This window comes from Drosophila arizonae, chromosome X (assembly GCF_054131065.1).
Source record: "Drosophila arizonae isolate 15081-1271.41 chromosome X, UAZ_ARI_1.0, whole genome shotgun sequence".
Taxonomy (NCBI): Eukaryota; Metazoa; Arthropoda; class Insecta; order Diptera; family Drosophilidae; genus Drosophila; species Drosophila arizonae.
The window spans coordinates 29,338,782-29,352,900 of NC_142927.1; the positions used below are offsets into that span (position 1 = coordinate 29,338,782).

General features: G+C 42.3%; 1 protein-coding gene and 1 long non-coding RNA gene across 3 annotated transcripts; one reads left to right on the forward strand and one right to left on the reverse strand.

Moving 5' to 3' along the window:
- Window positions 1-446: 446 nt before the first annotated feature.
- LOC108618348 (uncharacterized) lies at window positions 447-4,088 on the reverse strand. Of its 2 annotated transcripts, XM_018014320.2 has the most exons (7): window positions 2,415-4,088; window positions 2,259-2,360; window positions 1,787-1,939; window positions 1,656-1,724; window positions 1,438-1,581; window positions 1,316-1,375; window positions 448-1,202 (listed from the first exon to the last, which is right to left on the reverse strand). In XM_018014320.2, the coding sequence occupies exons 1-7, from the start codon at window positions 3,150-3,152 to the stop codon at window positions 861-863; spliced, it is 1,608 nt and encodes a 535-aa protein (XP_017869809.2). In that variant the 5' UTR covers window positions 3,153-4,088; the 3' UTR covers window positions 448-860. The 2 variants fall into 2 exon arrangements, with proteins under 2 accessions (XP_089330757.1, XP_017869809.2); XM_089474631.1 differs by having other exon boundaries at window positions 447-1,202; window positions 2,259-4,088.
- An 807-nt stretch (window positions 4,089-4,895) lies between these two features.
- On the forward strand, window positions 4,896-5,462 carry LOC149268099 (uncharacterized). The gene is made up of 2 exons (XR_016271125.1): window positions 4,896-5,230; window positions 5,281-5,462. It is a non-coding gene; the product is annotated as an uncharacterized LOC149268099 (long non-coding RNA).
- The last annotated feature ends 8,657 nt before the right edge of the window (window positions 5,463-14,119 follow it).

Below are 14,119 nucleotides of genomic sequence, written 5' to 3' on the forward strand. Positions count from 1 at the left end.
GTATCGTGTACTCACGCCACTTAAGCTGCCCAACGAGGGGAGTCATTGCCCGATTCCCCGTAAGCGCGCTTAGATATAACATAGTAGATAGACAAATAGAGTCTCTCATCTCGAGCCTGAGCATTCAAATGTCATTAAAGTTTCGCGCACTTTATAATCATTTTAGAGTCCAATGACTGCTGTCTGGGGAATAAAGTTCAGTTCCTGACTTCACCCAACCTGATGTTGGGGAGGGCGAGGTGTCAGAGCAGATGGCTGGTCTCGAATATCGCGGTTCTGTTGAGCCAAAAAGCTTATTTAACCGAGCAATTAACTAAACGAGGAGCACACGAAAGCTCAAGCCGCATGCTCGCAAAGGAAATGTTAAATTGCTCACGGCGTATGTATTTGCCGCATAATGACTACAGACCCTTTCGATCTCGCTTAGTTTTTGCTTAATTGCAGCAGTGAGAGTGAATTTCACTTGAGCGTAACAGACATTTCACTTAACATTAATGTTGGAGAGAATAGCTTAGAGCGGCTCGAGTCGGCGTCTTCTTACATAATCCACTCAACTGGCCAGCTACCCAAGCAGTCCAAGCTCTCCAAGCTGTCCCAGTCGTCACGGCTTACGCACATCCCATGCCAGCTAAGAGCCCGGCCAACACATCTATCTTCTGCTCGAATAGTGCTTTACGCTTTCTTGGCTGCCCAAGTGAGCGACCATTTACTTTGCGGTATTGCCTTATCAACACGATTACGATAGCCATGCAAATCTAACGGCAGATCTAACTCTTTATTTCTTATGAACTACTTATCCGAAATACACAAAAAAAAAAAAAAAAAAAGTTTTTAATGCGCTAAATGTAGATGGGACTGGCCTAGACTTCCGTCCATGATCGGCCTTCGGCTGGCTTCATGTGATGGCTGCTGCTGGCGAAGAGACCCGTGGAGGCATGTGACGCCCCGCCCGAGGCACCCAGCGACGCATTCAGCAGCAGGCCCAGAGCACTGCTGACCAGGTGAGAGGCGATCTGCTTGATGAACCCGTTGGAGTCGAAGCCAACCGAGCCTTGGGCTTCCTTTTTCTTCTGGCGCGGCAGCTCGGCGCTGCCGTGACGCTCCTCCGAGGCCTCGGGCGGTCGCAGTTTCGATTCCAGGAAGGCGCTCAGGAAGTTTTTGGTAAATGTGAGTGGCTGCGGGAGTCCTTCGTCGTCGGGATCCTGCAAAGACAACCAAAATGAACCTTTAGCCAACACGATTCACTCACAATCCGTCAGCTCGACAAGGTTAGTAGCACAAACACAACACAAATAACATAAAAAGGCTTAAGTACTGCGCTCAGCGAGGCCAGAACGGTTCCCACAAAGTTGCCCAGAAACTGTCCATTGTTAATCTGTAACTCGCAAAAGAAACAGTCGTCAGAGGGGGTCATTCAGGAGCACGCCGCAAACATACCGCACCGCCTCCGCCAGACAGACCATCGAAGGCCGTGCCCACGTACTGGCCCAGGACCGTGCCAAAGTTCTTGTCGCCCGCCAGCAGGCCGGAGATGAGCGATGTCGCCGTGCTGATCAGCGAGTCGATGTCCAGGCCGCCCGGCTGCAGCAGGAAGAGAAAAAGAAACTTGAGCATAACCGAGCTGCCCCTGCACCCCTATGTCGCCCGAAGCTTACGCCGAAGAGCGTCGAAACGAGGCCCGTGAGTGCGCCAATCAGGGCGCCCACGTCCGAGCCGCCCTCGCCCTGCATGGAACGATAGTTGTTGGTATTAATCGTATTGCTCGTGGTATTAAGCGTCTACTCACGCCACTTAAGCTGCCGATGATGCCAACGAGGCCGCCGCCCCCACCGCCGCCTCCATCCGGGCCGTCACCGTCGCCGCCGAGCTCTGGCGAGCCGATTTCATCTTCCTGCTTGGCATTGGTTGGGACTTTCGCCTTAGCTGTAATATTCCGCGACTTCATACGCGCATTAATGAGCAATTATTCAACTCTTTGGCAGAGATGGAGGTTTTTAGTTCAATAAATTAACGCGTTAGTTTTGTTAGCCAGTCAAGTTTAGACCTGAGGAACGACTACCGGATGGCATAAGGGATATGTGGATTGCTTAAAGTAGGTTTTTTGCTGTACCAGATAAATAAATCTGGTTCAAGCAGGGGGAATTGAACATTCCTATTATAATTATATCTGGCTAGTCAGGTCCAGTAGACTAGTGAGCTTATTCAAGTTAGTCACACCATAAAACTAGCAATCAGTCCAGTAATACTCAAACACTCACAGCATTTTCCAGCTCATCGAACTCGTTTTCCGACTGCGCTGCGCTATTGCCATCATCGCTCTTCTCGAAACGCTGCACCACCAAGTTCTCCCGGAAGTCGTCCTGCAAAAGGATTGCAATGAGCGAATGAGCGAACTCAGCACAAAGGCAGCTCACCTCCATCAATTTGGCCTTGTCCTCGAGCATAGCTTCGATCTGGTCCTTTATGTTATCGGGACTCTTCGCCTCGTCGACTGCCCGCTTGTGTAGGACCTTGTGACTCGCCCTGTCCAGTGGGCCACCGGCTGTGGCATGCTTCAGCAGGTAGTGCAGGGTGCGCTCTATTTTCGTCTCCAGCTCCGTCTTCATCTGAGGCACCTGCTCCAGTATGTGGCAACGCAGCTGCCCCAGTCGCCTGCCCACCTCCTGCTGCTCCTCGCCGAGCAGCGCCTGGAGCTGCAGCTGCTGTTGCTGCTGTTGCTCCTTGAGCAGGCTGTGAACTTCCCGGCGGAACTGCTGCTCGTCCTTATCATCGCACAGCACGTCCATGACGCTGCCCAGGATTTTGAGTGCTTGCTGGTCGCGGGACATTTGCTGCTCGATCGCATCGATCCTTGGCAATATGTCATTGTCCGGCTCGGCCTCGGTCTGCCGCAGCAGCTCCTTGATGGCCTGCACCAGATGCTGCTCCATTTGCTCCTTGGTCTGGCGGGCACCGTTCAGCAGTCCCAGCCCCGTCAAGGCGCGCAGCTCCTCCGGCGGCAGGCTGCGCTCCAGCCTCCTATAGGCGTTGATCGCGCGCACCAATTGCGCTTGCAGCTTCACTCCGCCAGGCCGGGCGTTGGTGCTGCTCCAGGAGCAGGCGCAGATTAGCAAAACCAACAGCAGCGCCTGCAGCTGCCCCGTGTTGTTCATGGCTTGGTCGCTTCACTAAAACAACGCCCAGCAGTACTCTGCACTTTATATATGACTGAACTGTCCATCGTAGATGTCATCCATTGCGTTCCGATCCGATCCCTCGATCGCTACAGCTCTGCAAGCTAAATGGTTTTCCGCTTAGTCGCATGTGGGCGTGCCAGCGCCTTCTCCTCCTCCTCCTCCTCCTCCTCTTCGACTCCACCCACCCTCGCTTCACTGCACATTTTCTTACATTGGCTAATCGTGTATGGGTAAAGCAACAGAAATATTTATACACAAATAAGACATAACTGAGATACAGATATAAACATTATATTTCTATATCTGAGTTATGTCTTTTGTTGTCCAGTGATCCATGTCCACATTCGATTGCCCAACTGAATCATGGTATGCAAATTTCCTCAAGTAATATTGGAGATCGAACAACCTCGGAGATTGCTTAGGATAGGCGGGTGTACAAAGGTCGGAGCAATTCTAGAAGTGTCAGCATTAGCCGCGATACTCCACTCAAATGTGAGCTCAAATATCGCAATTATACGCTGGCTGCGACTGTCTCCGCTCCATGTCACCTCTTGGCCTGCAGTAAACGAGCCAGCGCATCTACTTATGGCAGCAATCTTAATATGCCACTCCAGATAGCCGGTCATTAGACTGTAGCCACTGCCAGTCAACGTCTGGACCCAACAATTAGTATTTGGCTGTCAATCAATCTACATAAATAACATACATACGTGTATGTATATGACACTAATTGTACAGCATGATCTGCATCTGTCGCAATCTCATTCACAGAGCTGTGAGGCGAATACTACAAATTGAAAACCTGTAACTCGAATGGTCTAGTTGAGACTAGTCGACTACGGGATCCCCTGAATCCATCTTCGTTTCTCTTCTGCCTACTCAAGAAACAGAGGCAATGGATAATAACGAGAATCGAAATTCTATAAAATAAACACGAGTCTATATTTACAATTTTGAGACTCTAGCATTAAAGATGTAGGGGATATGATTTAATAACCGATTTTCGATCAGCTTTTTAATCGATACCAAAACTCCGGGAGCCGTTATCGATGTTTTGCTATTATATCATTTGAGATCGACGCGTTCACACACATGGAGAGACGGACAGACGCACAGGCGGACGGACGGACAGCTCGTCCCCCTGATCCAGAATATACATACTTTGTGGGGTCTGCCACGCCTCCTTTTGCCTGTTGCATACATTTACGAAAACCATTGTACCCTGATTTCCCAGTCGACTACAAGATCCCCTAAACCCTACCAAGAGTCGAATTCCAATCAACCAATCAACACAGACACATGGATACACACGCATAAGCATGCTCCTCCCTTTTGCCTCATACATACGTTTTCACAAAAACATTATACCCTCTTTTCTCGTTTTCAATGAGTTCGAGGTATAATGAATTTATAGCTAGTAGACGTAATAATATAGCTTTCTGTACCTATAGCACTAATTCGAATTGAAATTGATAACTAAATAAATTGCAGAATACACCAAGAAACCAAGAATGACTGAGGATCAGTGCAGTCAGAAGATCATTGCAATCTCAAAATTTCCTTTGACTATCTAAAGGTCATAGTCCAGATAAAGGGCGAATTGATTCTACATTTGAGTATTTTAAATAAAAATATTAATTTTAAATGATTATTTAGAACTGTTTTCAAACCAAATTTCTGCCCTCACTTACAGATCGTTATGTGCAGATCTACATATATAAGTTAAGACTTTCGACAATCTAAGGAGGCTGGAGAATCCAGTCAGACATTCAAGGGGAGAACCTAACCAGTTGAACAGATTTAGTTCAGTTTATATTCGGACCAGACACAGCTCAGACCTATTGTTCCAAATTATATCAAATATATTATTTCATCGAACACCAAGTTGTTATATATTCACAAGAACCCAACACAGCGTCCCCAATCACTAGTACTCTAGTGTGGGTGCGCTTAACTTATATAATAGTGTTTATGTAGGCTACAAATAAAGTCGAAAACAAAGAAAGTCATCTTTATTCCACTGCAATTATTTTTTGGATATTCCTATTTGATAAGTATGCATGTAAAAAAAGTTTTAACTATTTAAATTTAAGTTCAGAATCAGACAGAAATTAAGAAGAGTTCCAGTTGATGCCAGCCTCATAATCGTCCCCTATCCCAATGCAATCCAGAAACGAACTGGAACTGATCTGTTATTTTATCTTTTCAGCACCACAAAAATCTCTCAATTACCTCAATCATTTAATTAAATATTTCGGCTGGACTAAAATATATTTACGACAATAATATTTAATCTGATTTCTTATTGTACTTTCATGATCCGCAGACACTAAATTTGTCTAGGTAAGTACACAGGTAATACAAAACAAAAAACCAATGCAAGCTCAAATTGTTATTGGGCTTTCCGCCGCCAAAGGCGGAAGCGGAAATAGCGTGGCCAAGTCACGGTTGTGAGCAATCAGCGTCGGCATCGACACTTGACATTGCCGAGCCGCACAAATCGCGGACCACACAAAGATAACAGCTTCGTACTTACAGGCGGCGACGCGTCGAGCTGGCTTGTCATTGAAGCTACAGATTTCAATCTCTGAGCGTTAAGTGTAAGTGCGGAGATATCCATTAAAGGGCGAGCAGGTAAACTAGTTTTTAGCTACGCTAAATGAGACCAGCCCAGCCAAATGCACATGACCTTAAGGGCTTTAAGTCGTTCGATCATCAAAATATCAGCTCTCATTTACAGGGAATTGCCTCAGCCTAGAGCAAAGAGACGAGCTAGGAAATGATGCAAATAAGTAAATCAAAAATATTCCTAAGATCTATATATTTGGCTTATGTTGTTTGTTATTTGGCATGAATGATATTTTAGCATAAGCCTGATCAATATGTGAATATTGGTATAGAGATATAGGTATAAATACAAATTTGGATTTGAATATATTGCAAGTACAGATACAAATGGAAATAGAAATATATGGATGCAAATATTTATACAAAGATACAGGTAGAGGTTAAGCTGCAGCCAGAGATACATAGAAAAAATGCATATACAGGTGCAGACAAACAGTTCTAGAGTTAGATATATGTATTTAGATAAGAAAAGAAACTAAAACACATAGGTACAACTGATATTTCAATTAGAGAAACACAGATTCATACAATAAGATACAGACACAAATAGTAATACAGATTCAGATACAAATACACTTTAGTCTTAAGTTTTAAGACATGTCCGTAATGTCCAGATCAACAACTCAGCTAGAGCCGCATCTAGTTGATTTATATTTATGTATATTCAGATACAAACACTAATACACACAGATACACACGAAATTCAGTTAGAGAAACACAGACAGATGCGTATGTGGATACGAATAGTAATACAGATTCCGATACACATACATTCACACTTCCTAGACAACAAATGCTCAGCTAAACAGCATCTGATAGACGACCGAACAGAGGATCTGGCATCGCGCAAACTCCATAGAAAATGTCCCCTAAGTGCACGAGTATCAAATGAAAGCAAAGCAAATAAATGTAGGCGAACTTTTCCAGCGCAGTCCCAACGTAATGATACAGTTAACTCAGCAGGTAATTTAGCTGTATAAACTAAGCAACACAGAATATTAAATACTCTTTCAATGACAGAAGATCTAAGATCTCGAAATAGCTCTTTGCCGCTCTAATATTTCCTGCTTCGTTCTGATCATTTTTGTCTGTAGAAAAAAAGCCGTTATAGATGTGAAACTTCTCATTTAGTAATTGGCTTCAGGTTAATGAATTTCTGGAATTGGCAGAGCGTAGCAAACGTCGATCGATGTCGCTGGATATCAAATAGGAAAAATAAGTTCAACGAAATCAATTAACAAACAGGCAAAAGTCAGCCTGAAGGCCGCCAGCAGCTGGCTGGCTGGCTTGACTTGGCCTGAACTAGTGTGTGTGTGTGTGTGTGTTAACACATATCTTTGTGCAAGAAATAATAACCTTGCCAAATCGTTTGACTTTGTTTTCATTAGTCGCCGAAGCTTGGCAAACCCAAGCAGCACACTGCAATGCAGCTTGACAAAAAAAAATCAAAATCAAAATCAAAGAGCAAAAAAAAAAAGTCATAAAACCAAAAGCCAAAGCAAAATAACAACAATACATAAGATGAAAACAAAAACAAAAAACTTATAATTTTATTGGCAAAATAACTATAAACTTTGCACTGCTCTGAGCAATTTATGATTGCATTTAGTGTCGTATTGATAAGCGAACTTTGAGCTGCGGCCGGAATTAGAGCGGGGCCACACACATACACATACAGAGAGAGACAAGAATATATTGCCAACTGATGTGTAATACCCATAGAATCTGAGCTAAGTTGATAATTGCTTGGCAAATTGCTGCAATCTTAAAATTGAGAGCAGCCAATGCTGTAATACCCTATAAAAAAAAAGTCGAATCAGAAATCTGCTGAGCTAATATGCAAGAAATCTGAGGGAGCAATACATGTGGATACAAAGATACAGATTGAGATATATGTATGTTCCAAGTTAACTGGCGAGTATTCAAATTTGAAACACGGACGAGCCAAAATCCTGAGATATTCCAGCTTGCATTTGGCTAGAGATACGAACACCTGGTTTCACCTGTTTCATGCTTACGAAGCACATTTAGCTCATATATACGTATATACAGAGATGTACATACATATATACATGGGCACAACAGATGTTGACATCGTCGCCAGTCACGTGTGGCGCCATATCTCATGGCTGCCCCAAAGGGTTGCCCAAAGAGCATAAAATCCGACAAGTTTATAGCGTTTAATTGCACTAGTTGTATGCATGTATGTATGTGTGTTTGTGTGTGTGTGATTCAATCTCGTCTCTCAAATCGTTTTTGAATACCTATGCACGAACTAATTCATAATATTATTCAGGTCTCTGGACAATTTGCATTAAATGCCCAATTGCCGATTTGGCCATCAGGCCACACTCCCTAAGACCTGCGGCAAGCTGACATGGCAGTGCAGACATATTCAGATAATTATAGATATATAAAGATATATAAATGCACGATATATATAATTACAGTTGGCATTGAATAGCACGAAACTTATTTGTGAATGTAGACGAGGATTATTGAGTTGGAAATGAAATCAAGCGATCCGGCAGGAGTCCTTTGCGGCTTCCTTTGTAGCGGAGTCACATTAATCAATACACGCTCTAGGATTGCCCACACTCCATATGCAATGATCCTGCCTATCCAGCCAAGTATTGCCTTAAGGATAAAAATGTCAAGTGGAAATTCTATATTGAAATCCACTTATGCTTCATGAAATATACAAATTTTAATCCAATATTCAAATTACACATAACAACTCAACCAAACATTAAATATTTGCTGTTACATCTCAACTCTTTTTTTATTTAATAGTGAATGCTCTTCTCATGGATTAATCTTAGTCTTATCTGCTAAAGTTAGCATTTTCTTCGATTTATTTTCCGTTGTATTTCCATGATTGCCAATTGAAGTACAAGTTTCACAATCTATCCCACACAATTATTTTCTGTAAGTGATGAAACTTTTAATCAGTCGCTGGACTGGCAGAGCTCTCGGTCTTTCTAGTGCCTCCTGCCAACTCAAGCCAAATAAAAAAGAGAAGCGAAGGAAACATAACACATAAACGCCAACTCATTGGGAGATTTGTAATTGAATTTTTTCTTAACAAATCATTTCAATCAAAGCCAGACAGGCCGCAGCGAAACCAGATTTCGCAAGTCACTCAGCTATTCTTGGCCAGTCTAATTAGTTGACGCTCGCGGCTGACCCCAAGCGCTCAGCAAGAGCCGTGAAATGTCGCCGACTCGACGAACCGGCGACTTGGACTTGTGGACCCAATGAAGATAATAATAAAAATGTTGCGCGACAACTTCAAATAAAAAAAACAAGAGACCGAGCTAAAAAAAAAAAAACTAGCTTTAAGTGCCAGCCAGATCAATATCACGCTGGGCCCTTCGCAAAGCCTCTATAGGCTTTAAAACTGATAAATAATCAATTTCGCTCCTTTCTGTCATTTCGTTAATCGGATGAGACAAGCAGAAGGAAATGTGCAGGAAACTTGATCTGAATTAGCAAAATCAGTTAATTTCCGCTGATCTGCATTGATCGTGAGAAAAGCCAAGTTAAAGCAGAAATGCGTAAGATCTGTTTGCCTATTTAATATACTGAAGAGCTTTGTACCTAGGCTATACCGTAATTCATGAATGCCTCAGCCACATTTCAGTGGCCGCTGGGTAACTTCTAGTGCGGCACGCCCCACTGAAGCAGCTTTTCTTTCACACCTTTTTACAGCGTTAGTCGGTTGAGATTCAATTTGATGTTGCTCGCATAGTTAAGTGCGGCGGACTCCTAAACCGGGTCCCAAACTGGTACGTGGACATGTGTGCCAATCACCCAAATGACAGCCCAGCCGCAGCAACAAGCCGTCAAATTATTATTATGTGGGCCTTTTATACCCTGTAAGCCATGTAACCCCATTCAGGCTCTATAGCTGTTGTAATGCAAGTGGAAGCTCTATTTGAATGCGAACTCAAATGTCTAGGGGACACAATGTCCTCATACATAGTTGGAGAAGTATAAAAGCCTTCGCTTAATCTCTATTACAATAATACAATCAATAGAACCATCTCATTCCTTACTTAGACAGGTTCCGCTTGACACCTTGATTAAACTCTCAGCATGACAACTCAGTCTTATCCCTTATTCACATACACATATAACACTTCCCGGCAGCTGCAGCGAACAACTTTTCAAGTCAGAATTCGATTAAATGCAGATCAACAAAATGGCCGACTTCGAGTTGTGGCGTTGTCACAAAGCGGAAGTTGACAATCGCATCTACACAAGCCAGTCGATGTGTCGAAAGAAAAATAAAAAACAAAAATCCAAATGAATAAGTAGCTAAATTAAAGCGAGCGACATCAAGATCGAATTTTGGCTAATTCTCTTTCAGAGTTTATTTGATTGGCTTTGAATGAAAATCGGCTCTGACAAGAGATCACAGTGCGAGCAGCTCTTTACCTTCGGCAACAGGTTGTCTCTCCCTGTACGTGTGTGTGTGTTTGTGTGTGTGTGTATGGACTGAAGGATAACCAGTTGAAGTAGAAACACTGGCCACAGTCACTAAATTTGCTCATGTCGCTGGTTTGGGTTAACGACACAGAACAGCGGCTTGTTTTCAAGATATGCATGGAAAACTACAAATTACGCATACGCCGCATGGGCCGCTCGCTTGGCAACAGCAATAGCGCAGGCAGCGCAGCGCAGCGCAGATAAACTATCTTGACGCTTTACGATTACAAAATGAAGGCAGGCGAGAGCAAAAATAAATCCGAATCTCAATCCGAATCCGAAACGCAACTCAAACGAGTCGACGCTTGAGTCGACCCACAAATGTTGCATGTGTTTGAAATCAGTTTAAGGTGAATTAGATTTTCACACACACACACGCACATACACGCACACAGACAGAAGATTGACGAATATTTAGTCACAGCCTGTGCTTTGCATATGCGCAGAATTATGAAATTAGTCTCGGTCTCGATTCGCTGCCAAATCGAAATGGCATTAAATGCAAACTAGTAGCAGAGCAGAGAGGCTGAGGCTGCCCGACTAGCAAATACCATGCAACCAGAGACGAGCTGTCACTAGAGGCAAGGCCATTGATATCCTGTCGGGTAGAAACGAGTGATTTCATCAATTGTGCCTTCCGTTTGTCCATGATTCATTATTGATTGACTGAATATGAAATGAAGAAGAGGCATACTCATTTTTTCAGTGTCTTTTGAATAAATAAACGAATTTCTTTGTATTGCATATAATACCTATTTATATCAATACGAATGAGTATACCTTTCCATCATGATATGAGTATATATTTTATTCATTTGCAAAATAAATATATATATTTAAATATAAACAAAAATACATATGCCCCTGCCGACAACTTTTCATTGGGTTCAAGGTGCAGAAACCAAATGAACTTTAGCGCGCGTTACGTTTTCGTTACGTGACTGTCGAGTTTGATTTGGATTCGCATTGCCACGACTGACGCATCCCCTGCATTTGCATGACAGCATAAGGAAGCTTACTAGCTCACATATCCTGCGAGAGAAAAGACTGTGCAAAGTACAGTGAATCCTTCTTCTAGCAAACAGTGCTCAGTGATAAATTTCGTGATAATTCGATAAGGCATCGCGTCTTTAATAGACTTAATTGATGTCAACTTCAAAGAAGAACATCCGCATTTAAAATATGTGCAGCATTTCGAAAGACAATTTAATCCATTAGCAGTTATCTGGCATTGCATTTGGCAGCTTCACAAGCAAACTTTGGCTTAAAGAATAAAAAAAACACACAAATAAAAAGCATATTATAATATAAAAGCGGAAATAAAATGTTGAAAAAATATTTCGAGCAATCTTAATACATTCAAAATTGTGAATAGAAATGAAGTCCAATAAATGAACAGGCAGGTAGGCGTGGCAGACCCCACAAATTATCTACTCTTTCAATCAAGGCAACGAAGTTGATCCACCTTCTGAATATGAATTTTATAATTTGGATGCGTTCTCCCACTCCAAAAAATCACACGCCATTATTATACGTCGTTATTATACTCGGAGTTTGCACTAAGAGACTGCATCTGGAACAAAAGTTAGTCAAGTTAATTAATAAATTATTAATTTCCCATAGAGCATTCATAGTGCAGGCCAAGCGTAGCCGCTTTACGAATCTGTGACTTCAGATAGATTTATGCTTATAGAAACAGCTGCGCTGGGCTGAATGGGAGGTGTCTCCTAGTCGGGTAATTCCGACTTGTAAGACTTGCAGTTCTACAATATATATTGTAAGTAGTTTTAAAGAGAAAAGAAGAGAGAAGAGAGAGAAATATCAACTTAATATAATTTGTACACTTAAAAAAAAAAAAAAAAAAAAAAAAAAAACAGGATTTTGGTATAAATTAAGATAAACCTTTTAATATTTGGATTTTGTCATAAATCTCAATAAACAGTTATTCTGAATTTAGGTTTAAGACATAAAGTCAATCTTTCAAAAATGATATACTATACAACCCTATGATCATTATCCTCGCAGGCTTTCTACGTCGTCTTTAATTATGTTTTCCCATTTTATTCTAGTAAAACCCTGATAGTCTATATAAGTTTTGGCTGTATAATTTGCACAATTTGTAAATCAAGCAAATAATATTTGTGTAATCTGATCAGACACTGAATAGCTGCACTAGATATTACCATGGTGCAATATTCCATTAGCCATACAAGCTGAGTTTGTTTCGCTATTGTGGCTGGAGACTTGAAGCATGAAAATTATGAATGGAGTAACCCCAAATCAGATAAAAAGCAAAGATAATGCGGCTCATGATATGTTTATGTGGCTGTTTCTGTTTCTGGGATTGGCCGCAACTACTTTTTTGTCAGGCAGATCTTCAACTTGAAATATGTGCTGGTTACAAAGGGTAAATATTTCTGTTATGTGTGGTCTCGTAGTTTAAGCGACGGAGGCGGAAAAGCTTTTTTAGATGAAAAGGTCAAAGCTTAATATATCTTAAATTCAGTTCTTCAAGCAGCGAAAGAGATGCTTGATAATAGTATTCCTCAAGTATTTCTGAAGAAATAGCGATGTCTCAGCATGAGAGTAAAGAGTATCTTCTATTCGGTCAGTCCGAGTTCATGCCGAGTGCATTTAAATTCTCATTTAGGTGTGTTAAAACTATTTATGATTGTTAATTTGAAAGCACTGTTTTTTGGATCGTTATAAATCCTGTTCGACCGCTTGACTACAGTCTATATGGCTAATTATATTATTCATTTCAATTCATTTGGCCATTAAATTGTTCCACTTTTTGCAGCAACATGCAACGATCTATACATATATATTTATATATATTTATATATATTTATATATCTAGTACCTCTTACTAAGCCATGGCTTAGCACAGATGTTAAGAAAACAATCTGCGATTTGTTAAGCTGCTAAAACTTCTCGAGAAAGAGAGGATAGCGGGAGGGAGTGAAAGAGAGCGACTTGGACTTATGCATCTATTGTTTTTGATTTTTAATAATATACGGCACATCTTGAAATTCCGTATAATTATATGCATACCCACGCCCTCTATATATAGTTCATAATGTATGCAAACTCCTACAGAATCTTGCTCCAAAGCTGTTCCGTTACTTCGGGCAGAGCGAATAGCATTTATTCAAGCTGATGCGACTGCAGAGGTCCCAATCGGACACTCGGAATGCGGAATTCGGCTATTCAAAGTGTTTAGACCGAGGGGTTGAGTAACTTGTTTGCTGAGGATACTCGCAACAATGCAATCGGTGACTAGCCAAGGCGCAGACGAGCTGACTGGGGGCCTTAAGTGCGCTACAAATCGAAAGGTGCAATAAAATGCAAGAGCTGCAGACGGGCTGCAGATGCAGATGCAAATGCAGATGGGTAGCAGCTGCGCAGATTGTGTAAGCCTAATCCTGCTGCCCACAGCCTACGACTAACAATCTGACAGACTGTCAGGCGAGGCAAAGTGCGCAGTTGCACCGCAAAGCGGAAATCTTGCTGAGTGCCTGAATGGCTGAGTGGTGGTGGCCGTTGGTAAGCGGGCCAAAAAGAGATTCGCGAATGATCCATGCAGGCCCAAAGCCTTCGCTCACATTCCACTCAAAGCTTCCACTCAAAGCGCTGCACGGCCAACGGCGTCTGCTGCTGCTTTTCGGCTTTGACTCACTTTCGTTTTTCAATTTTTTTGAGTGCAGCGTCACAGTCAAGGCGTTAAGCGTCTGACGCCGAAACGCGAGCAGCGGCCGCCAGCAAAAGCAACAACAGCAGCAGCAGCAACAGCAACAGCAGCGGCAGCAACAACAACAGCAGCA